The sequence below is a fragment of the Pimephales promelas genome, chromosome 23 (assembly GCF_988280905.1).
Source record: "Pimephales promelas chromosome 23, fPimPro1.hap1.1, whole genome shotgun sequence".
In the NCBI taxonomy this organism is placed as follows: domain Eukaryota; kingdom Metazoa; phylum Chordata; class Actinopteri; order Cypriniformes; family Leuciscidae; genus Pimephales; species Pimephales promelas.
Window position 1 is genome coordinate 27,227,653 of NC_142791.1, and position 23,290 is coordinate 27,250,942.

Consider the following 23,290-nt stretch of genomic DNA (forward strand, 5'->3'; position numbering starts at 1 on the left):
TTGCACCAAATTTGTTCTCTTGAACACATGGGATGGATCTGCTGCTTTATTCACAAATGTTTTATGCGATATTCCAATATTGCGCATAAGTTAAATTCGCAACTTTAAATGGCAACAAAGCTAGCGATGTCTGTTTGGTGACTTTTGAGCCGCTTCTCAAAGAATCTGTCAAATAGGTTCATAAATCAGTTTGAATCAAACTCTTAAGATCTGAGCAGGCAGACTGGAGTCCTTTGTTTTATAGGTTGTATCAGCGATTTCAGGCCCAAACATAAACCTAATCTCTCCTAATGATCCGCTAGCTGCCCGCCCCATAAACACAGCGTCTCTGTCAGCAGCCTCAGCTCTGAGATCTGCACACAAAAACCACTCAAAACCAAAATAAATAGTGTTCCAACCAATCACAGACAGTTGTGAGATTTTGCGGAGCTGAAGAAGAAGACGACGTCTATCAGCTACAAGGGGGTAATCCATCAGCCGGAAGCTGAAGCTGCCTCCGGGGGCCGCCATTGTAGCGTACTATCACCTGCTGTTAGCATCCCATTGACTCCCATTCATTTTGGCAGCGAATAACTTTACATCTGAGGCGTCCAAAGACTCCATTTATCCATTATTTATTTCTAAAAAAACACGACAATGTATAAAAGGCTCCATTACTTTGTATGTTACGTTATGGCCACGTAGAAGCCGTTCTTGTAAAAATAGGCTAAAAATTGCGTCATAACCACTCGACTGTCCGTCGCACAATAGAGAATTACCGTATAGACAGGAAGAGAAGCTCGCAAAATACTCGCAAATACTTAGCAAAAGTTGCTCCAGGTCGCGCTTCGCCGTCTCTGTGCACGATTAAAATTTCTCTTGGCACAGCTACTATAAGTCAGTCAGTTTGCTAACATGACATCTACGTCGGCAAGCTCAGTTTGAGCCTGCGCAGAACGCTTGGCTATCAGGAAGTGAGTGCCCATGTTGAGCTTCAGCTCTCTCCGTTGAAATCAACGGGGTCGCTGTGTCCATTTGTTTTACTGTCTATGATCAGCTAGCGGATCGTTAGGAAAGATTAAATGAACGTGATCATTTATGTTTGGGCCTTTTTTTGGACCTGAAATCGCTGATCCAACCTTTAAAGGAGCTGTATGCAAAATTGTGGCCAAAACTGTTACTGCAATCACTTTAAAATTAGGGTGTATCCCCGCCTTCCCCCATGACTCCAGGTTGCCAGATATTCTGCAGGTTCCAGTAGGAATGCAGGCTGCTACAAGAAGCTTTCAATGGCAAGTGACGAGTCCTACACAGTGAGCTTTTTCTGTTAATTATTAATTTCGGGCTTTGTAACAAAGTATTTCGGATTCATATCGAGTTTTCGCAACGTTTGAATTTTTTTTATCCGATTCTGACACGTTTGTATCTGCAGCTGTGGTAACCAGAGAAGAGCTGGCAACCCGAATGCCGCAAAGCTACTGAGTCTGTGATTGGTAGATGGGTGGAGGGTGACGCATCAGAACAAAACACAACATGACAACATCAACATGAGTCGAGGGCTGCGACTTCACTTTTTAAATGACAATATCCTGGCCGGACTACTGTTGTCAGTGATATAAGTATTTAAAATGAACATGATTTCTTAATGTCTAGTGACATATCAGGGAAAATGTATGATTAATTGAAATAAATTTCTTGCATACAGCTCCTTTAATACGAAAATAAGACAGCAGGTGACAGCAAAGTCACTTCATCTTTAGATTTTAGCTCTAAGAACTTATTGGAATGATATTTTAATGTAGTTAAAACATTTTACATTTTAAAACATAAAAATAAGCATAAATTACATAGAAAATATGGTACTTTTTGAAGTATATAAATTAAAAAATACCCCCAAAATTAAAAAAAACACCATAAATGGATAGACAAAACTTTATCGAAGACAGTGATATAAAATTTATAATACATAAAAATTAGGATCACACCTGAGTCCTCTGTGCCCACATTTGTCCACAAATACAGATTAAGGGCTATAAAATGAATACGGTTTGAGGGTTAAGTGTTCAACATTATATAGAAAATATTTAGGGGTTGGATTTCCAGTAAAAATACATATATTTTCAAATTGTACATTTTGGCCATGTCGCCCACCACTAGAGTGAGTGATATGAGCCAGAAAAATAAAACGCAGGTGAAACAGGATCCTGTAAGAAACACTGCCATTCAGTCCAGCAGATTATGATTATGATCAATTATAGACTGGAGGGAGTGTGGTCGAGTCCGGCGTCCCGCTGAAGGAAAAACCTCGGACCACACCCCAAAATCTGCCGGGAGCTCCTCACGCTCATCATCAGAACGGCGATGCTATTTCTGGAGAGCTAATTATCGCCACGTCAAGTTTTATTGGGACCATGCACACTCCAAACAGATTTGACGGACGCTAATTGAATCCTGGAACTAGATCAAGTAACATCTCAAGTGCACAAATCCCAAATCTGATGAACTTGTATTGGTTGCATGTTGAATTTTTAGGTCACAACAACATATTGTATGTCTGCGTTGCTCATATAAAGCGAAGCCGCAATGCGATGCAAGATGTAAAATATATTCCCTCTTTAGTGAGGAGACAGACCTCTGTGTGGTTTTCTGTGAAGTGAGTTCTGGCTGGATCTGAGCTTGATTAAAGCCATCGGCGAACTCTTTGAGTATCGTTCAATGTTTCGTGCTTTGCGGCCGCCGCTTCAGAGAGGACCAATGGGACGGCAGAGGCTTTACCACAGCGCGCGTGCAGGATCCAAATCATTCAAGAAACCCCTCATCCCACACGCCAACCCCCCTCTTTAACCCATCCGTCTCATGTTTCTCCTCTGTCTCCTTTCGGGTCTCTGCACCCCTGGCGCTGGTGTTTCAAGAGGACTCATGGAAGGGAACTTAGTAACTCCAGATTTGCTGTAATAAGGAAGTCTTTAACTTAGTAGAAATATTAATACATATTGGCAACACCGATTTTTACTTGGTGCGTGTTATATACAGGGCCTAAAATCAACAATCGGCAAGTGCAGAATGAGAGTAAAAATCGGTGTTGGTAAGTATATGAAATGGTGTCAATCACCAGTGATGGGAATAACGGCGTTATAAATAAACGGCGTTATCTTTCTCAGTAACGAGTAATCAAACGAATGACTGTTTCCCCTGTTACTACGCCGTTACCGTTTATAACAATAAAATGCGGCGTTACCATAGACCCCTTTTCAGTTGGTAAACATGGTGGCGTTTTATGTGGGCGGAGCTTAGAAGGAGGCAGAACGATCCCTCTGGCTGCTTCACTAATGCTAGTTAGCAAGTTTTATTAGCTTGTTTTTTAACAATGACTGGAGAAAATCCGATTTTATCTTGATGTGTAAGGTCACTCAGTGTCCAGGACCGCGATTGTTATTTCCAAAAGTTATTTTTAACGCACAGAACCAGATTGGCCGACCCGTTACCGCCTACACGCTCACTCAATGCATGGACGATCTGACAGGATTAACGTTACGTTACCTCGGGTGAGTGGCCTGACTTCTACACCTACCTTAAAGAGAAAGTGAGGGCATATAAATCTTTAGATGCCTATAACTATGTGCTGAATGGTCCCGTACAAGACTTGTGTGTACGATCCGCAGTTCTGCCGAGCCAGGGCAGAGAAGACGACAATGTAAAGAGTATCATGACGGTGCGATTTTAATCATGTGACTATTTTCTAGAAATAAAAAATCCAGATACTGCATATTGATTTTTCATTGATACTTGCACCAAACAACACAATAAGATGACATTTAATAATAATGAAAGTAATTTAAGCTCCTTATTATGTAGCCGAATCTGTGCTGGTTTGCATTGGCCGCCTCCAGTTTTCACTTTGTTTTGCCTCCAGCTAGCGTCGTGACGTAACTGTGACGTCGGCGCAAAAGGGGTCTATAGCCTAATTGAGCTCACTGAAGCGGTTTCCATCCGAGTAGGCTCTCTCTCCGCCATAGGACCTGCAAAGTTTTTTCTCTAATGTGTGTGTGTGTGTTTATGAGGCGCCGGACTGGACTAAAGCGAAGCGAACGCTCGACTGCGCGAGAGAGTGTGTCCGAGCATTATATAGTTTGTTTATCAATAAATGGCAAATTTCAGCATTAGAATAATCTCTGTAGCCTACAGGTATGATCTGTAACGTTTTAATTAATTTAAATGGTTATAAAATCTAAAAAATAGCCTGCAGAATTCGGGTTCTGGGAGCACTTCTTGTTAAACTGTTTATCGTTTTAATTTTCACTACAAAGAGTGTATGTATATTTTTTTATTATTATTTATTAATTTTTGGTACATTTAAGCATCATTTATTTTTCGACTTATTTGTTGGCCAGTTGTGGTCTGTGCAATATTAAATATTAAAAGTTCTAAACCTAAACTTATGTTTTATTGTTCTACTACAGTAATGATAATATTTTAAATAAAATATTGAATTTTATAGGCGTCTCTCACATTGTCCCACAGCAACATTACGATAGTGTAGATTACTTTTATAATAATAATTTATCCTATAGTGTCCATTTCATTAATTTAACATATTTAATATTGGTTGCATCCAAGTTATTTGACATAGACCTATTTTAAGTAACGCAATATTTACTTTCCCTGGTAATTAGTTACTTTTATAATGATTTAATTCAGTTACTAACTCAGTTACTATTTGTGAGTAACTAGTAGCTATAACTATTTTTTTTTAAGTAACATGCCCAACACTAGTTGGCCGGTAACAGTTTCATGAATTCTAACATTGCAAAAATGTATAAACATGAATGTGAAATATAGTTGTCAAAAAGTACCGATCGGTATCAAGTCGGTACTGAAATTTAAAAATGTGACAAAACCAGCATTTCCCTCTCGCATTTTGAGCACTGTTGAACAGATTAGATGTTTAAACGCCTCTGATTGGCCATTGTGTTGACGTGCTCAACATATGTCTTATATTAGGGGTTTGTTCAAATCTATAAAATCCTCTAAACTTGAGCCACAGTCATGGGATTATGGGATTAGTTCGTTGATGTTGGATTGTTTTCATAGTCCATAGAGATGAGTCTGACTCCTAATATCTCGAAATAAACACTGCCAGTACTTTCATTTGTTACGTACCAAAATCATTGGATGTTTAAAGACACAATATATGTTATGCAATAAGGTACTTCTAAGGAACCAGAGATCAGATAACACACTTGAATTTGCATTCACTGTGCTGATATAGCGCCCAGTTCCTTTCGGAGCAATGGCTTTATTTGCATATCTGCGCATCGAATTATGATGAGGCATTTTACATCACACAACCCAGCTCTTCTTTACGGCTCCTCAGTCTTATGGTTTGTTTTTGAACGAACTGAGCATGCTCAGGAATCACCGGCATAGGCCTGCCACGCTGCATACTGATGAACAGAATACCTACAGTACACACACAGCAACAACATGCCCACCCCGTCACAGCGCAGACAAACAGGCTTGTGCAGGATCCCACATGCTTGCAGTCGCCATGGCGACGCAGACAAATTGAGCCTAGCAGTGTGTGTGGAGAGGCAGCGCAGACGATACACACACGCACCACATTCGGCACAAAGACACCCAGCCGAAATTTTAATGAGGTCCACTAGCAAACATCACAGCATCTTAGTAGCTCTGAACACACTTATTTTGGCCTGAAATGTTAAAGCACATGAATATGAGGACATTGATGTCCTGCCCATAAAGCATGCGTCTGCTAGTGCATATCGTAGCCTGTGTATGAACGTTAAACACACACATACTGTATGCTGTAAAGACGCTATGATGTCATGCACGGCTAGTTTAGACACGTATCGTCTTATTCTGTATCGGCAGTGAGCTTTGTGACACAAACATGCCTTACATACATCTAATGATATACAGCTTTGTTTGATATATATATATATATATATATATATATATATATCACACACTTAAAATAAACACCACTAACAATATATATTTACATTATTATCTATATATCAGTGTGTGCATGTACAATATGTAATATATAACCTATATATATCTATCTTGCATAAAGACATATATATATTTTAAATATTTGTTTAATGGCATCTTTTTATGAATGAAGGCCAGGATCATTGATACCAATACTGATGTCTCTATTAAACAGAATTTTAGCCATTAATAATAACCACTGAACATCACAGTATAATTGAAAGCTATCATTTAATAAGCATTAAAAACATATAACTACTTTTAATTTAAGCGATCTAAAAACAATCTTCACATAAATGTCACATGCAGCTGTGCCTTCAATATATCAGGACTCAAGGCTAAGGGTTTATCTACGGGTCCTGTTAGGTTGGTTGTTTTTGACCTGTGTAACCTTGTAAACAATGCTGTCAGATGTTCAGGTCTAACAGGTAAATAGACATTTGAATGGAATATAATAGAAATTGATTAATCAAACACTGCATTGTCTTAACTGTATAAATTATATAAATTGAATTAATCCTTACTAAATCTACAAAAGCTATTCAGTCAAGAGCAGTGAGAGATTTTCTCTTTGTCTTTTGTTGTTTGTTAAAGATGAATGACAAACGGCATCAGGATTATTAGGCTCTGTCATTTTAATACCTGACACACATGATGTGGATCTGATCCCCATTTTCTCACAACTCTATGTTAATTTATGCTTTGTGTTTGAATGATTTAATAGCACTTTAATGAATGATAGCGTGATCATATACTGTAGCGTAGCTAAAGATGACAGAAAAAACGCATGTTGCTATGATTGTTCAATATTTTTAATGAAATTTAAAAAAAAATTATAAAAATTGTAAATTTTGACAGCTCTAATTTATATATATATATATATATATATATATATATAGTTAATGGGGTTTGCTAAGGTAAGAAACACTATTACTACTAAGTGTTATGAATTTTTCACAACAGTATTCAACTTCAGCAACAGATACTTTTCAGCAAAAAATCCCAAATAAAATGGGCCAAAAAGCAAACAGTCAGCAATAAAAGCTAATGCGGTGAGGTTATGTCATCAGGTGAGACCGTAAACACAGTTTACATAATGCCCGTAGATGCCCTACTGGTGGGAAATCACAATAGTTAGCAGGATCAAATTAGTTTTAAAAATATTTACACGTAAACATTGCCTTATATGGGATGTTTCAAACGTGTCTCTAACCAGGTGTTTGGATAATGATAGTACTGCACCTTTTATGATATATTTAAACTACAAATATTAAAAAATAACAAAGCAAGACGTCTTCATATGAATATAATTAGACAAGCATCACTCATCATGGTTAAACTTTGTACGTGTCATTTCAGCAAACCCCTAACCGTAAGTATTAAACTTTGTTCTACAGACATGAATGCAACTTCAAATCTGCACCTGGTGCATGATAAAAATGGGTGGAAAAATCCCACAGTTTTACCTAGAGAGCAGAATATCACTGAATCTTCAGGGTGGCGAGGCAATTTTAACACGCGACAGCCCAGAACTCCCAGACAACAACCTAGAACCACCCAGAACCCCCTAGCAACCCCTTAGCAACCACCCAAAACTCTCACCAACTGCCTTGCAACAAACTAAAACTCCCAGGTAACCAACTACTGTTATCACTACACAGAACTACCTAAAAAACATCCAAAACATTCCAGAAATCACATAGCAACACCCTGGCAACAACCTAGAACCACCCAGTACCCCCTAGCAACCACTCAAAACTCCCACCAACTGCCTTGCAACAAACTAAAACTCCCAGGTAACCAACTACTGTTATCACTACCCAGAACTCCCCAACAAACCATCCATTTTGTAAATCACATAGCAACACCCTGGCAACAACCTAAAACCCCTCAGAACCCCCTAGCAACCAACCAAAACTCTCACCAACTGTCTTGCAACAAACTAAAACTCCCAGGTAACCAACTACTGTTATCACTACACAGAACTACCTAAAAAAACATCCAAAACATTCCAGAAATCACATAGCAACAACCTAGAACCACCCAGTACCCCCTAGCAACCGCTTAGCAACCACACAAAACTTCCACCAACTGCCTTGCAACAAACTAAAACTCCCAGGTAACCAACTACTGTTACCACTACCCAGAACTCCCTAACAAACCATCCAGAACATTTTGTAAATCACATAGCAACACCCTGGCAACAACCTAAAACCCCTCAGAACCCCCTAGCAACCAACCAAAACTCTCACCAACTGTCTTGCAACAAACTAAAACTCCCAGGTAACCAACTACTGTTATCACTACACAGAACTACCTAAAAAAACATCCAAAACATTCCAGAAATCACATAGCAACAACCTAGAACCACCCAGTACCCCCTAGCAACCGCTTAGCAACCACACAAAACTTCCACCAACTGCCTTGCAACAAACTAAAACTCCCAGGTAACCAACTACTGTTACCACTACCCAGAACTCCCTAACAAACCATCCAGAACATTTTGTAAATCACATAGCAACACCCTGGCAACAACCTAAAACCCCTCAGAACCCCCTAGCAACCAACCAAACTCTCACCAACTGCCTTGCAACAAACTAAAACACCCAGGTAACCAACTACTGTTGTCAATAGACAGAACTACCTAAAAAAACATCCAAAACATTCCAGAAATCACATAGCAACAACCTAGAACCACCCAGTACCCCGTAGCAACTGCTTAGCAACCACACAAAACTCCCACCAACTGCCTTGCAAAAAACTAAAACTCAGTTTTTTACTGAGTTTTTTAACTCTAGCAACACCCTGGCAACAACCCACAACACCCTAGCTTCAAACCAGGCAAACACTCCTCACATTTTCTTCAGAAAAAAAAAAAAATCTAGTTTGTGTGAAAGACTATTCATTGCACCAAAGTCCAGCAGCACGCAGTCGACATTTACATGACAGCAAACATTCTATCACCCAATTCCAGTGTGAAATATAATTCATGACCTTCAGTACCCCTTTCCCCACAGACCTGCACCAAACACATAAATCAAAGCACACATTTCTCTAAAAGATCAGGAATTACATGCTTTGGTGGAAAAGATGCCTGTGCAGTCATCAGCAATGCTAAACATGATCCCCAGCAATCTGACCTCCCTCCCACAACAATAGACCCAATGACAATGATGCCTCAGTCTGGATAAAGGTCTAAACTGACGATTCCAGCATGGGAACACGCACACACGTCCACGCATGCATAAACACAAGCCAGTGTCAGTCGTTTCTACAGTACTCACGCGGTGGAGAAACGAGCATTTGGATGATGGTCAGGATACGTGATGGACATCCTGCACGTACGGTACATGACTTGTGTGTGTATCTCCCTGAAATTGCAACCCCCCCAGGGGCAGCCATCTTGGCTCGACGCTACCTGATAACGTCTCTCATCCGTGAGCCAACAGCCCTGCCAAAATCGCAGCGTTCCCCTGGGCGTCAGTAATGACATTAACTCAAGGGAAGCCCTTTCTTCTTAGGTGTGTGTTGTTAGGTGGTAAGTTTAAGCGTGACTCACCTTGTTGGAGGCCATCTCGCTGACGGAGTGTCGGGTCTGCAGGGTCTCCAGCTGGTCCAGGCACCAGTCCAACTCCTCCAGGGTTTCGGTGGCCAGTTTCTGGTAGGCCTCCTCTGGAGGGAGACAGGGAAGGGGGTGATCAGTTTTGAGGCGTTTGACCGGGCTAGCCGAGGCTTCCCGAACATCGTCCACATCGTAGACAGCCATGCTGGGATGTCCGCATGGGTGACTCTTCATGCTGCGCTGAAAAGATCAGGGATAACGGATCAAACGCGAGATGCTCCTTGCCCTCTATTAACTCCTGATCCGCTCGAAACAATAAAGCAGAGTCACAGCGCTGTCAGTCCAGCTGTGAAGGGCTCCTGGTGTAAAGCGCACCAGAGCCCCATGCTCCTAGAAAACAAAACACGCACAGAGAATCTATCGAGCCGCCGTAACGATTTCACATCCGCGCGCCCGTCTCCTCCACAGGTCCGTGAACTTCAGATGTCTTTTAGTCTCACACAACAAAAGAGAGAAAACGCAAAGGATCCCCCTTCAGCACCTCCCACCGGCTTTCAAAGCCCCCCCCAGTCAGAGATCCAGACTCTTATACGAGGCGACGGCCGTTCCTGGAGAGCGAGTCGTAAAAAAGAAAAAAAAAGAAAAAAAGAGAGCTTGCACAAGCGACACAGTGAGAGCGCAGCAGCACCTCAGCTACACAGACGTGACACAGGAGGCATTGCTTTACACAAACATGAGCGGCTTCCTGTGAAACCACAAACCTACAGAGCTGGAGAGCACGACGCAGAGAGAGACGGAAGACGTGCACCGGAGTGCGTCCCCGCAGACTCTCTGCTGTCAGCAAAAAAAGGCTGACCGGATCTCTGTTACAAATGTGGATTAAAAATGCACGACTGACACGGCTCAGGACTGGGGCTTCATCTGAAAGCAAGATCAAATTAACCACAACACGTGTTAGTATATTGTAAATAAAATCTCTGTTGATGTATAATATGTTTGATTTCAATTTACGTATGCAGCATATACAGGACCGCAAAGTTCGGAAACGTTCATAATTATTATGGTCCTCTATTTGATCCAAAAAACTGTAATATTGTCAAATATTATTACAATTTAAAATAATACTTTTTAATTATTCCTGTGCATTTGCAGCATTGTGTTCAGAAATCACTCTAACCTGAACGTCATCACTAACCAAATGCAGTAGATGAGCTAAACAATAGAAAAAAATGTAAATTAAAAGGAATTATAAATAAGTGATCATCATATCTAATTATTTTTTTTTTTATTTGAACAATTTTTTATTGAATTTCAATTAAACCATGTAACATGTTCTAGTACAGCTCATGTTGGGCCAAATCTATACAAACATATTGCAGCTGTATTATACAGATGTTCATCAAAATGAAAGATAAACCCCCAACCCAGCCCACCCATCCACCCTATATCGAATTATTTTTTAGTTGTAAAAATGATCTATATGATAAGGCTGAACACATTTTAAACTAATATTATTTTATCTCTTTTTTAATCATTTGTTTATTTTTTATGCTTTTTACATTTTCTTCTACAGTAAAGATCAGATCATCTGAAATGCATCCCGACACTAGATATCTTCGAAAAAAAAAGTTAATTCAGAAACAGTGTTGTTCGCATATTTAGTTCTTGTCGACTCTGCCTTTTTTGTAATTTTTTTCTTCTTTTTTGGCATTTATATTATATTCCATTATTTTTCTCTCTATTAGTATTTTTATTCTTGTACTGCATTTTATCAAAAAGCCCTTATTGTTTTGTATTGCTCGTGTATTGTATTGCATGTATTGCATTTTATTAAAAAAGCCCTTCTAGGGACTAATGTTGTAAATTAGCCTTGGCTAAAAACATTGATACATGCATCAGATCACTGTCAAAGTGTATCTATGTTATCTGTATCTGTCCCTATCTAAATAAACTATAATAATAATAATAATAATAAATTATAACATTTATATCAAGCCTCATTTACTTACGAAGCATGTGATTTCAAACCTGTATTATTGTTTAAAAATCTGAAAATCAGAATAACATTGGGCATTATATCGGTTATCGTCTAAAGCGAGCAAAAAGACATTTTTAAAGAGTAAAAATTAAAAAAAACAGTGCAGTAAATGTGCAGCAAACATCCACAGGAGACACTGGGAGAGGTCGCTTTACTCGTGATAGACAGATTGCTTGACAGGGCAACTACTCTTTCATGTCCCAGAATGCTCCTGGGAGGTTGTTTACTTCAGCTGTACTCCATTCCAGCGCAGACGACCCGACATACACAGATTCACTGCGATGCTTAGAGATTACGTGACAGTCAATCTACGCAGATTACGACTGGAAATTAATCCGATGCAGTCGCCGATCCGTCCAGGGCCACATTTCATTTTTTTTCTCTCATAATCTTGGATTATGTCAGGGCTTTGCAGTTGTGACTAGTGCATTTAAAAGCTGAACCTGCGTCACATGACGTGCATGTGTTCATACAGCACAGGTGATCAACAATAACCCATACTGTGCAACTCTACTCGTGTGTATTGAGTTACACAGGGCCGTGCTGAAGTTACAAGAACATCTTTCACCAAAACAAGCGTGCTTGTGCGTGACAATCACACCGCACACTTCAGCGGTCACAGGCGCTCGCTGCTATTGTTACAGGGCAACCTTTAGAGAAACACACTGAGTGAATCTGACATGCAGCTCTGCATACCTCACGCACGGGTCACAAGCAGCTTTTTCTATCATGATTCAAGGGTCTGTGGGGGAAACGCAGCAGGGTGACACACAGACAGAAAAAATGCACACAAAATTGAGAAAATGCAAGGTTTAAAAAGGAAAAATGGGGGAAAGGATCACATCATGTGTGGCATTCTCCCCACCCCGACCCCCCATATCTTTAGCCCTCTCCTCAAACGCCTGTTCAATCACTCTGAGGAGAATTCAAGAGCAGGAGTCCACTGTCCTTGCTGACAACATCTCCTCTGACGTCAATGGCATTCTTCTTGTGTTCAGTGCGACACCAGAGGCCGGCCCCTCAGAAGCTGCTGGCACTGGGCAAACCCTAAACTCTGGAGTGGACTCCACAACACAGCGGACTGCACTGAACACTAGACAGCAAATACTATATATAAATTTATTTATAGTATATATATTTATTTTTTTTTTTACCCAAAATCAAAAGGAAAATTATGCAACATTTATTTTAGGTTAATTAAAATAGTTTGCATTTCTTTTCCAGCCTGTTGAAAATAATAAAAATCCTACTTTAACGTGATATATATGGCCAAAAGTGATGTCAGGAGGGGATTTCTCTATTTTATGACCCTTCAAGTTTGATTAAGCTATAAAAATATGAGAAAAATATTTTATATCTTTTAAATATTATAAATATAAGTGAAGAAAAGGGAAAACAACAGCTTTAGGTTTTATTTTACTAGGCATTTTTTTTTTTTTAAAAAAGGCATTTTTTTCTATTGTATGACCCTACAAGTTTGATTAAACAATAAAAATATGAGAAAAATATTTTATATCTTTTAAATATTATAAATATAAGTGAAGAAAAGGGAAAACAACAGCTTTAGGTTTTATTTTACTAGGCATTTAAAAAAAAGGCATTTTTTTCTATTTTATGACCCTACAAGTTTGATTAAACAATAAAAATACGATAATTTTTTTTAATATCTTTTAAATATTATAAATATAAGTGAAGAAAAGGGAAAACAACAGCTTTAGGTTTTATTTTACAAGGCATTTTTTTAAATAAAGCCATTTTTTTCTATTTTATGACCCTACAAGTTTGATTAAACTATAAAAATATGAGAGAAATATGTTATATCTTTTAAATATTATAAATATAAGTGAAGAAAAGGGAAAACAACAGCTTTAGGTTTTATTTTACTAGGCTTTTTTTTTTTTAAAAAAGGCATTTTTTTTTCTATTTTATGACCCTACAAGTTTGATTAAACCATAAAAATATGAGAAAAAAATATTTTATATCTGTCAAATATTTTAAACAAATGAAGAAAAGGGAAAACAACAGTTTAGGTTTTATTTTACCAGGCTTTTTTTAAATGCATAGAAACATTTTTATTGAGATACAAAATAATGAGTTCTCGTTTTTGCACGTGTTCATAATTTCTTTGTATGACATTCTGGCCAAAAATTATGTCGGCACAATTTGTCATGTTTCATTGCGTTATTATCACTATTAAAACAATCACAACTATACAATATGCTTACAAAATCTTTAACACATTTTTAATGGTATTTGAATAAAGGGTGAAGATGATAATTGTCCAACCCATCACTCTTGGCCACTTTTATACTATTGGCTACTATTTGTTACAAAATATTTCTATTTCAAATAAATGCTGTTCTTTTGAACTCGAATCCTGAAAAACATGTATCACGGTTTCCACAAAAATATGAAGCAGCACAATTGTGTTCAACATTGATGATAATAATCATTTCTTGAGCATCAGATCATCATATTAGAGTGATTTCTGAAGGATTATGTGACACTGAAGACTGGAATAATGATGCTGATTATATATAGAAGGCACAGTAATAGTAAATCAAAAATCGAATGGTCCTAAAATAGGCTCCATTTAAATAGTTTGATATCTTGGGACATTGGAGTAAACTGTGTGTAAACACCAGGTAAACCCATATGCTGATGTTTAATCTCGTGTGCTGCTCTTAATCACTGTGGTAAAGGACTGACCCATATAGTTCATCAAACATCACACACACAGGCCAGAGATGTGTGAAGCTCCTCAGATAAATCACGCAGAGCCAGCAGCTGGCGGACGGTTTCTGAGAAAGCCTTAATGTCACCCGTCAGTGGGTCAGCAGTCCTGACACACACAAGACCTCTCCAGTAATAGTGAGAAAGCAGGCGTGGGAAACAGAACCCGAGGCTGACGCAAACACCTCCATGAGCGGCGCCAGTGTTCAAACGCTGTCTTTCTGAGATCATGTCATGCCATCAGCCATCGTCAGATCTGGGGCGTATCTCTCTGTTTTATATATACACATACTAATAGTGGGCGAATCAGGTGCTACATCTCTGATTTTGGGGCTTCCTGTCTCAGATGCAGATGTGAGTTGTGTTTGTCGACGAGCGTTCTCACATCAGGCTTGTAGACGATTGATTGACGGACTCGTCTTGCTCTGGCACGCGTGTTCCCGCACTGAAAGCACGTCTCTGGCCGAGCGTGTAAGCGAGATGGCGTGTTTATGCGAGTATGGTGTCAGTTTGATGGGCTGCCAGCTGCGCCATGTCTATTAATATCAGCTTTGAACGGGTGAAAGATTCGCCAATGTCAAAGCGGGTTATGTTTACTTCTTTACAAACATCAGACACACACTACTAGTCAAATGTTTGTAATAATTAAGGTTTTTATGTGTTTGTAAGTCTCTTCCGCTCACCAAGACTGCATTTATTTGATACAAAATACAGTAAAAACTGTGAAATATTATTACAATTTAAAATAACTGTTTTCTATGTGATTATTTTGTAAAGTGTAATTTATATTCCTGAATTTTCGGCATCATTACTCCAGTCTTCAGTGTCACAAGATCCTTCACAAATCACTCTAATATGATGATTTAGTGTTTAATTATATTTGTTGCTCAATTATTAATAATGGTTCTTATTATCATCATCAATTTTGATATTTTTTGATATTCTTGAGGAAACCATAATACATATTTTCAGGCGTTTTTTTCTCAATAGAGAGTTTAAAAAACAGCATTTACTTCTAATAGAATTATCTTTACGGTCACTTTTGATCAATTTAGCACATCCTGCTGAATAAATATATTCATTTTTTGAACACTTGCCCCAAACTTTTGAACGATAGTGAATCACGGTTTCCACAAAAATATAAAGCAGCTGAACTGTGCTCAACATAGATAATAATACATGTTTCTTGAGCAGAATGAATATTAAAATAGATCCAATCCAGTTGTAATAATAATTCACAATATTACTGTTTTTACTGTATTTTATCAGCCTGGTTGTTGAGTATAAGTCACTTCTTTCTAAAAACATTTAAAAAAAATCTTAATTATTACAAACTTTTGACCAGTAGTGTGTATATGCTTGATAAGCATCTAATTTGAAAACTATTGGTATTTAATAGAAAGTTGATCCTTCATCAGCAACAGCTTTTCAGTAGATGTCCATGTTTTCTACACTAATGAACACATAGAAAATACGTATTTCTTATGTGTTTTTGTCGCTCCCTAGAGGTTCACTGCTGCTATGACCGGTTTGATCAAGAGCGCTGAATCCAACACAACCAACAGGAACGAATCAAAGCAAACGAGACTTTAATTCTCCTGCTTCTCCTTAGACAAACTCAAACTCGGCTCACACACCAAAGTCACACATTTCAATATGAAATGCTCAATCTTGATAAATTGCAAGAGAAAACAGGCGAACACAAAGGTTCGTTTTTACTTAAAGGGTCATGAAACCCTAAGCTAAGGTGTTGAACATCATAGAAGACAATGTTACCATTCATTTGTTTTAATTGTAGAAGAAAACTAGTTAATTTTAAGCTTTTTCCAGGTATAAATGTGTCAGCGTTACAAGATGTGACATTTTCTTGTACTATAGTACATCGATGACTCATAATTATTCATGAGACTGCATATCGTTATCCAATGAGAAGATAAATATTCACGACATCGCCGCATTGATTTCCTATGACAGGTGAGAGATGCAGTAATGGGTCAAAAACGAGTGTTTGTTTCTCTTCAATAGATCCCGAGTCTTCAACACAAACACGAATCATACACACTGTGAGTGTAACCGGGCTTTACGGCCCTTTAACCGATCAAACTGCATATATCCTGCAGCAAAATCAGCCTCAAAACTTATTAAAGATACAAAAGTGTGTTTTGATGCAGAGTACAAATGCGGACGGGGGTGCATTTATTTGTGCATTAAATGATTGCTCATATGATTTGTGTAATTTACGATGAACCATGTTTAATATGTGTATACTGTGAAATTAAACGTTTTTTCGGTCTCTCACGGCCATTTTTGTAGTATTTTTCAAAACTGTGGCGAAAACTGACCCTTTAAATCCCTGGAATTATATGAAACCCAATGGGAAATCTCACCTGTGAAGGAGGCCTTTGTGAGAGGAGGCTGATTACACATGGGGGATCGCCTGTGAAAATTGAGGAAAAAAGCAGAAAGCATTATATATAACTAAACATTTGATTCTTGAAAGTACCAGGTGATTCGTTCTCTTCTGCTCTTGCTGTATGTCACTTGTAAAACTGGTCACTGCACTCACTTGTTGGACGCTCGATCTTGCTGAAGGTTTGTTAACGCTGCAAAGTTATTCCGTACCGTCCTCAAACTAGCCAGCACCTTCAAGAGCAGAGCAAAACACAAGACGTCATTTAGCTTTTGTTTAATGCATCACATTTCAGCTTGTACAGAATAACACAGTCAGGAAAATGTGAGTATTCACATTTAAAGGAAGTTTTAAATTCTGAGGCTTTGCCCACATATGAGGTTGAAATACTGTCAAAAAGTGTTTTTAATAGGGATGCACGATATATCGGCAAAATATCGGTATCGGCTGATAAATGTTCATTTTTAATGTTATCGTTATCGGCCTGATAAGAAAATTTGGCTGATATATTGATGTATTATTTCCTTAAGATGTGCACTGTTCAACATGATGGTTTTAAATTGCTTGAAATATGATTGAAATCAATTCAAAAAAGGAAAATACAGTTCAGTGCAACATGTGCAGCGCATGTCTGTAATATCGGCTACTTAAAATTAAAATCAGAACATCATGATTGTGTGCTTGGGTCTTTTTTGGGTGAGACTCTCAAAAAGTATGTAAAAATTTGGATTTGGATTTAGATTTATCGGCTAATATATCGGTTATCGGCTTTCAAATATAAAGAATTATCGGTTATCGGTATCGGCCAAAAATTTTAGATTGGTGCATCCCTAGTTTTTTTTAGGTGCGTGTAAAGTCAACATGATATAGATTCCCTGTCATTTTGTGAGACATTCACTTGTGCATGTTATTCCAAAAATGTATTAACATAATCATTTATTAAAAAAATGATTTTGATGATGATTTATCTGTCCCCTTTGATGACAACTCTTCGTCGCTGTTATTTTCCAACCACTTTTTATAATCCAATCAGCCTCTGATGGATAAAAGTCCCGTTCTACGGTGTTTCACGTTGAATATCCTGCGATTTGTCAAATTACGGAGGTAAAATGGGTTGCAAAACAGCTTCATGTTGACTTTGACACTGCAGAAGGGCCTGATAGTCTATTCGCTGGATGAGATGTATCCCAGAGTTCACCATGAACTGCTTCCTGGGTCACTGACCTGTGCAAACGGTGTAACGATGAGGTCATCTCCATGACTGCAAGAAAACGAACAAAGTCAGGACATCAGGACACACACCTCAATTACAAAGCCAAAGAAAACCATGACTCTCTGCACGTCATACGCATGTTTATAATGTTGCATGCATTTGTCATGACAAACGAACCATATCCTCAATTAAAGTGACTATTTTTTCCAAATAAATGCATGATATTCTTGCGTTTAGTGCTTTCAGGAGGAATGAGATATGGTTTGTCTGTGTGACAAGAGACAACAAGGCAGGGACACGCTTGCATTAATGCTTTCAATGCTAGTGAATGTTCACTACCAGTGTGTGGATGAGCTACAACTCCTTCACGTCTCACCGTGAGACTCTGTGTCGTTCAGTTAGCATCACACATGCTGCTCGGGTCTAACTGTGTACACACCAAAAGTCACTTGAAAAGTGTCATTTCTGTGTTATAATGCCATGAATTATATTTTGAACTTTGATGATGCAACATTAGTGATGATGATTGTGCACAAACAATACAGAGTCAAAAAGATGCAAGACAAAACATAGAAAATCAACTGGATGAGATGCATAATAAATGATTAAACATCAATATTTCCATCAAGTAGGAGATTCAGATGTTCAGTTTAGCCCGTCTCACGGTCACTCATTACCCTCACTGTCCTGATCTGATGGGGAATTGTGGTGTGAAATGGATAATATAATGCACAACCCTTTGATTTTATTCAGCAATCTGGTGAAAGGCCTCTGTAGAAGTGTTAAACCGTCATCCTCATGACAGCGGGACGTGCACATGCTTGAGTCTCAGTTTGTCCACTTTCCTATCCGTTAAAAGCAGTAAATTAACTTAAAGGAGTAGTTCACTTTTGAAAAAACTTTTGCTGATAATTTAGATGTCCATGTCTTTCTTTCTTCAGTTGAAAAGAAATTAAGTTTTGATGAAAACATTCCAGGATTTTTCTCCATATAATGGATTTCAATGGGAACCAAACGGTTCAAGGTCCAAATGACAGTTTCAGTGCAGCTTTAAAGGGCTTTAAACGACACCAGACGATGAATGAGGGTCTTATCATGCGAAACGATCACTCATTTCAAAAATAAATAACAAAGTTTAAGTTTTATAAGCTCAAATGGTCGCCTTGCTCTGTTCTGTGATGCGCGTTCGTGACTCTCTTGTTCAAACTCGTTCATCAAAATGAACGAATCTTTTTCTGAGTCATGACACGAAGAGTCCTAGATAAGACCCTTATTCATCGTCTGGTGTCGTTTATACCCTTTGAAGCTGCACTGAAACTCTCATTTGAACCTTGAACCGTTTGGTCCCCATTGAAATTCATTATATGGAGAAAATCCAGTAATGTTTTCATCAAAACTTAATTTCTTTTCGACTGAAGAAAGAAAGACATGGACATCTTGGATGACATGGGGGTGAGTAAATTATCAGCAAAAGTTTTTTTTTAAAAGTGAACTACTCCTTTAATTTAGTGGTGTTGATTCAACTCAGTTCAATGACTGTGTCAATGTTTATTAATTATTAAGCAAACCGCGGTATTTTTCTAGGCCTGATTCCTAGATAATTGCAAGGGTTTCATGAATCATGACCGTATACACTCCCAGATCAAAAGGTACAAAAGCTGTCACTGGGCTACTTCCTTTTCAAAAGCGCAAACTTTTGAAGAAATAAACCTAAATGTACAATGTTTCATTTAGATGTACACTTTAGGTACTAATCAGGTACCAATATACAACCTTTAGGTACAAAAGTGTACCACCACTCCAGACAGCTTTTGTACCTTTTTATCTGAAAGTGTAGGAACCACAGTAAGTTGTAAATCACTGTCAGTGTGGATGGACGCCCCTTTAATCAGATAAGCTGACCTGTAAGCGTTTTGTAGGCTCATTTGCGCGCTGTAAATGCAGTTAGTGAGCAGCTAGTGGCTGTTAGTCGCGGCGGTGGGGGTTACAGCACGAGTGTGTGAGTGTTTCTGACCTCCAGAGCAACACGAACACACAACGTACCCTCTCCGCCTGTCATCCGGAAGGCTGAAGAAACGTCCGATTTCACGCGCGACTCGTGTCCGTTTCAGCATGTGTGTGTCGCTGACACTCCTGCGGGTTAGCATAATGCCGTGTGTGAGTTCCTCCATGTGTGTACGGCGGCTTCATTTCCACACGCCGTCGGGAAAGAAAAGGTCAGCGGCAGGAGTGTGTGTAGCGTATCACGCGCTGTGGTGTGTGTGTCGCAAACAGAGCGCTAAACATAGCACAAGGCCACGGCTTCAGCAAGTGTAACAACCTCCTGCCACAGGAAGAAGAAAGTGTCCAGGTCAGGTGTGTGAACGAAAACGAACTCTTGGTAAAGTGGGCCGTTTCTGAGCTCTGAGATTGCCAAAGCTTTCAGAAAAACTAAATGGACCGACAGCGGGCAGCTTACCAAAGCTGGAAGTTCATTGGAAAACAGATGAAATCAGTCTAAAGCTCGCCCAATGCCTGTCTGTCTAACTACCTAGTTGTTTTCTGTCACGTCACTAAGGCTACATTCACACTGCAGGCTGAAACCGATTTTTTTGCCCCTATGCGACCTGTATCTGATTTTTTCATGACAGTCTGAACGACACAGATCCGATCTTTTCAAATGCGACCCAGGCCACTTGGGTATGTGGTCTAAATCCGATATGTATCCGATCTTTTGAAATGCGACTTCAATCTGAACGGCCAGGTCACATATATCCGACCCGCACGTCATTGCACGCACCTGTAGCCAGCCAATACACGATAACTCCAACGCGTTTCCTCACTGTTATAGGCCACTGCAGACGTGTCTCTTCCCCAGTGTTGTGCCTGAATATTTATATATAAAATATATAAAATATTTCATATTTTCGCGTATCATATTATTCACGTTCGCCCAAAATAAACATACTGTATTACTGCCTGATGAACATTACTGTGAACACGTTCATTCTGGTGTCTGTGAACGCGCGCTCTCTGTCAGTATAACTTTGTACAGTAGGGTGCCAGATATAGAGCCTTCCAAGCGAAAACCTGGCTAAAACACATGTGAACATGCCTTAAAATGTAGCAAATAACCACCCAATCTGGCAACACCAGCCACCAGTCACAGTGTCGCACTGCGGCCGCCGGTGACAAAGCTTAAGTTGAAAATCAATCATTCTGAACAAAACTAAATGTGTTTCACTATCAAAAATAAAGTGGAACATTTTTATTGAAATCTGATCAAACGGATTCACCAAAAAATGAATCAGACTTTCCAACAGTATTAATTCCACATGCACTAGCGCACCAGTGACGGTAGAAGGTAATATCGGGAACAGACATGATATTTCCTGCCATTCCGGTTCAGGAATGGATTCTCTGGCAAAACGAAATAAAAACGTGCGTCCGCCGTCCCTCGGGACTCTGCATAATGCATGAGCGGGTGCAGGGTTACATAGGGAAACGCTCTGAGCTTGCAAAAATCAGGCCAGAGAGAGGAAGTGCACTGATATCTTCCATCACCGTTACTTTTGCTTTCGCTATATGATCTGGCCTGTGTGATCCTCCTGCTGTTTGTGTGCTTGTTTTGTCATGCAACTGAAGTCATTTCAACAATAGTTCATAATTACACCTCTATTCTGTTGCATTCTTATGTTCTCTTCCAAAACCTAGTGAGCTGTCTACGTCCAATACATCCAATACGAATTTAGAGTTCTTGCATTGCAAAGAGAGCCATAAATGACTAATTATTAATATATCCTATTTAATATTGAAAAGTATTATATTATAAAATAATATATAATTAAATACATATTACTTTTGTATTATATTTGATTTGATTTTATATTATTTTACACATTAATACAAAATAATAATCAAAAAATATTGACACTATTTATATGTATGCAGATGCATAGAATTAATTGCATTGGCAAAAATGCTACAGAAAACAATTGTGAAGTAAAATGTGAAAGCGTTCTAAACCAGTCCCTTATGAGGGTCAGTTATACTGTCTAAGAAGGCAGCGCCCTATCTAGGGATTAGGAAGCTCGCTGGGTTTCAATGCAATGAAAGCACAGGGTTGCGTTTCCTAAAAGCATTGTGAACATATATGGCAAGTATTTAGGATAATTTTGGGGTGCTGACGGATTTAAATGTGTTTAAACGTGACGACTGCAGACCAGAATCTAATTGATCAATTTCAGCATTTGACGTAAAGCTTTACAAATATGCTATCGCTATCAAATGTCAAGAATTGTATTGCTTATTAGATCAATCTAGTGAGGAACATTAAATTAGGCCACACAATAGAGCGTATGCATTCACGGCGGCTGGAGGAAATAATAATAATAATAATAATAATAGTCACATGTGCACCTCTAAACGGTTATTATCAGTGTCACATGCAATGCAGGATCATGACAGAGATGGAGACACACACTCACACACATCCAAGACACAAGCAGCATGTCATCCGAACTCAGTCTTCTCCATGCGGTTTCTTTCATAACGTTCCCCTACGCTCTTACGACACACACAGGGTTTAATGCCCAGAATCTTCAACCAATCAAATCAGCCTGAGAATTGAAGACACACACATCCCTGTCTTTGCATCCCTCGAGGTTTGAGGATCAGGTTGATTTGGTTGTCATTCTGTGCATTAAATGGTGAAGGTGTAGGTGAGGGTTCTCGATGCATGTGAGACCGTGATGCTCGCGTCTACAGGTGAAGCAAAGTGATGCAAATTAGACAAGCAAGAGCATTCCTCGAGGAAGAGCAAGGCCAGGAGCTGCGAGCCAGAACCAGAGCCACAACTTACTTTCCACTAATAACCGGCTCAGATCTCCGAGAGACCAGGCCCGGTCTCGGCAGGTGGTTATTCCTATCAATAAGGACACAGTTTCAAACAGTCAGACAAACACACACACACACACACACACGTTGCATCTTCTGCCTCTTTGGTATGAGAAGTAGCTGTTATGAACAAGCGCGTCTCTAAAGAGGTCAGAGAGCCGCTAAAGAGTCTCTCAGGTTCTGCAGTGACTTCAGCGACTTGCTTTGGCTTTGTTTATGTCATATTAAAGGATTAGTTCACTTTTGAAAAAGCTTTTGCTGATAATTTACTCACCCCCATGTCATCCAAGATGTCCATGTCTTTCTTTCTTCAGTCGAAAAGAAATGAAGGTTTTTGATGAAAACATTCAAGGATTTTTCTCCATATAATGAACTTCAATGGGGTCCAAACGGTTCAAGGTCCTAATGAGAGTTTCAGTGCAAACTGTTCAAAGGGCTTTAAACGACACCAGACGATGAATAAGG

At 39.0% G+C, this 23,290-nt stretch overlaps 1 protein-coding gene across 9 annotated transcripts in view; it reads right to left on the reverse strand.

The window, feature by feature from the left end:
• LOC120483083 (3',5'-cyclic-AMP phosphodiesterase 4D) overlaps nucleotides 1-23,290 on the reverse strand; it is a 280,021-nt gene that overhangs the window by 16,312 nt on the left and 240,419 nt on the right. For 6 of the 9 annotated variants that reach the window (XM_089126074.1, XM_039677953.2, XM_039677955.2 and 3 more), the window contains 5 exons: nucleotides 22,791-22,853; nucleotides 17,962-17,998; nucleotides 16,894-16,970; nucleotides 16,715-16,764; nucleotides 9,554-9,666 (listed from right to left, as the gene is read on the reverse strand). In XM_089126074.1, the coding sequence (XP_088982200.1) occupies nucleotides 9,554-9,666; nucleotides 16,715-16,764; nucleotides 16,894-16,970; nucleotides 17,962-17,998; nucleotides 22,791-22,853 (340 nt within the window). The remainder of the gene's footprint in view (nucleotides 1-9,553; nucleotides 9,667-16,714; nucleotides 16,765-16,893; nucleotides 16,971-17,961; nucleotides 17,999-22,790; nucleotides 22,854-23,290) is intronic. The other 3 variants (XM_089126073.1, XM_039677960.2, XM_039677961.2) reach the window with 1 other exon arrangement.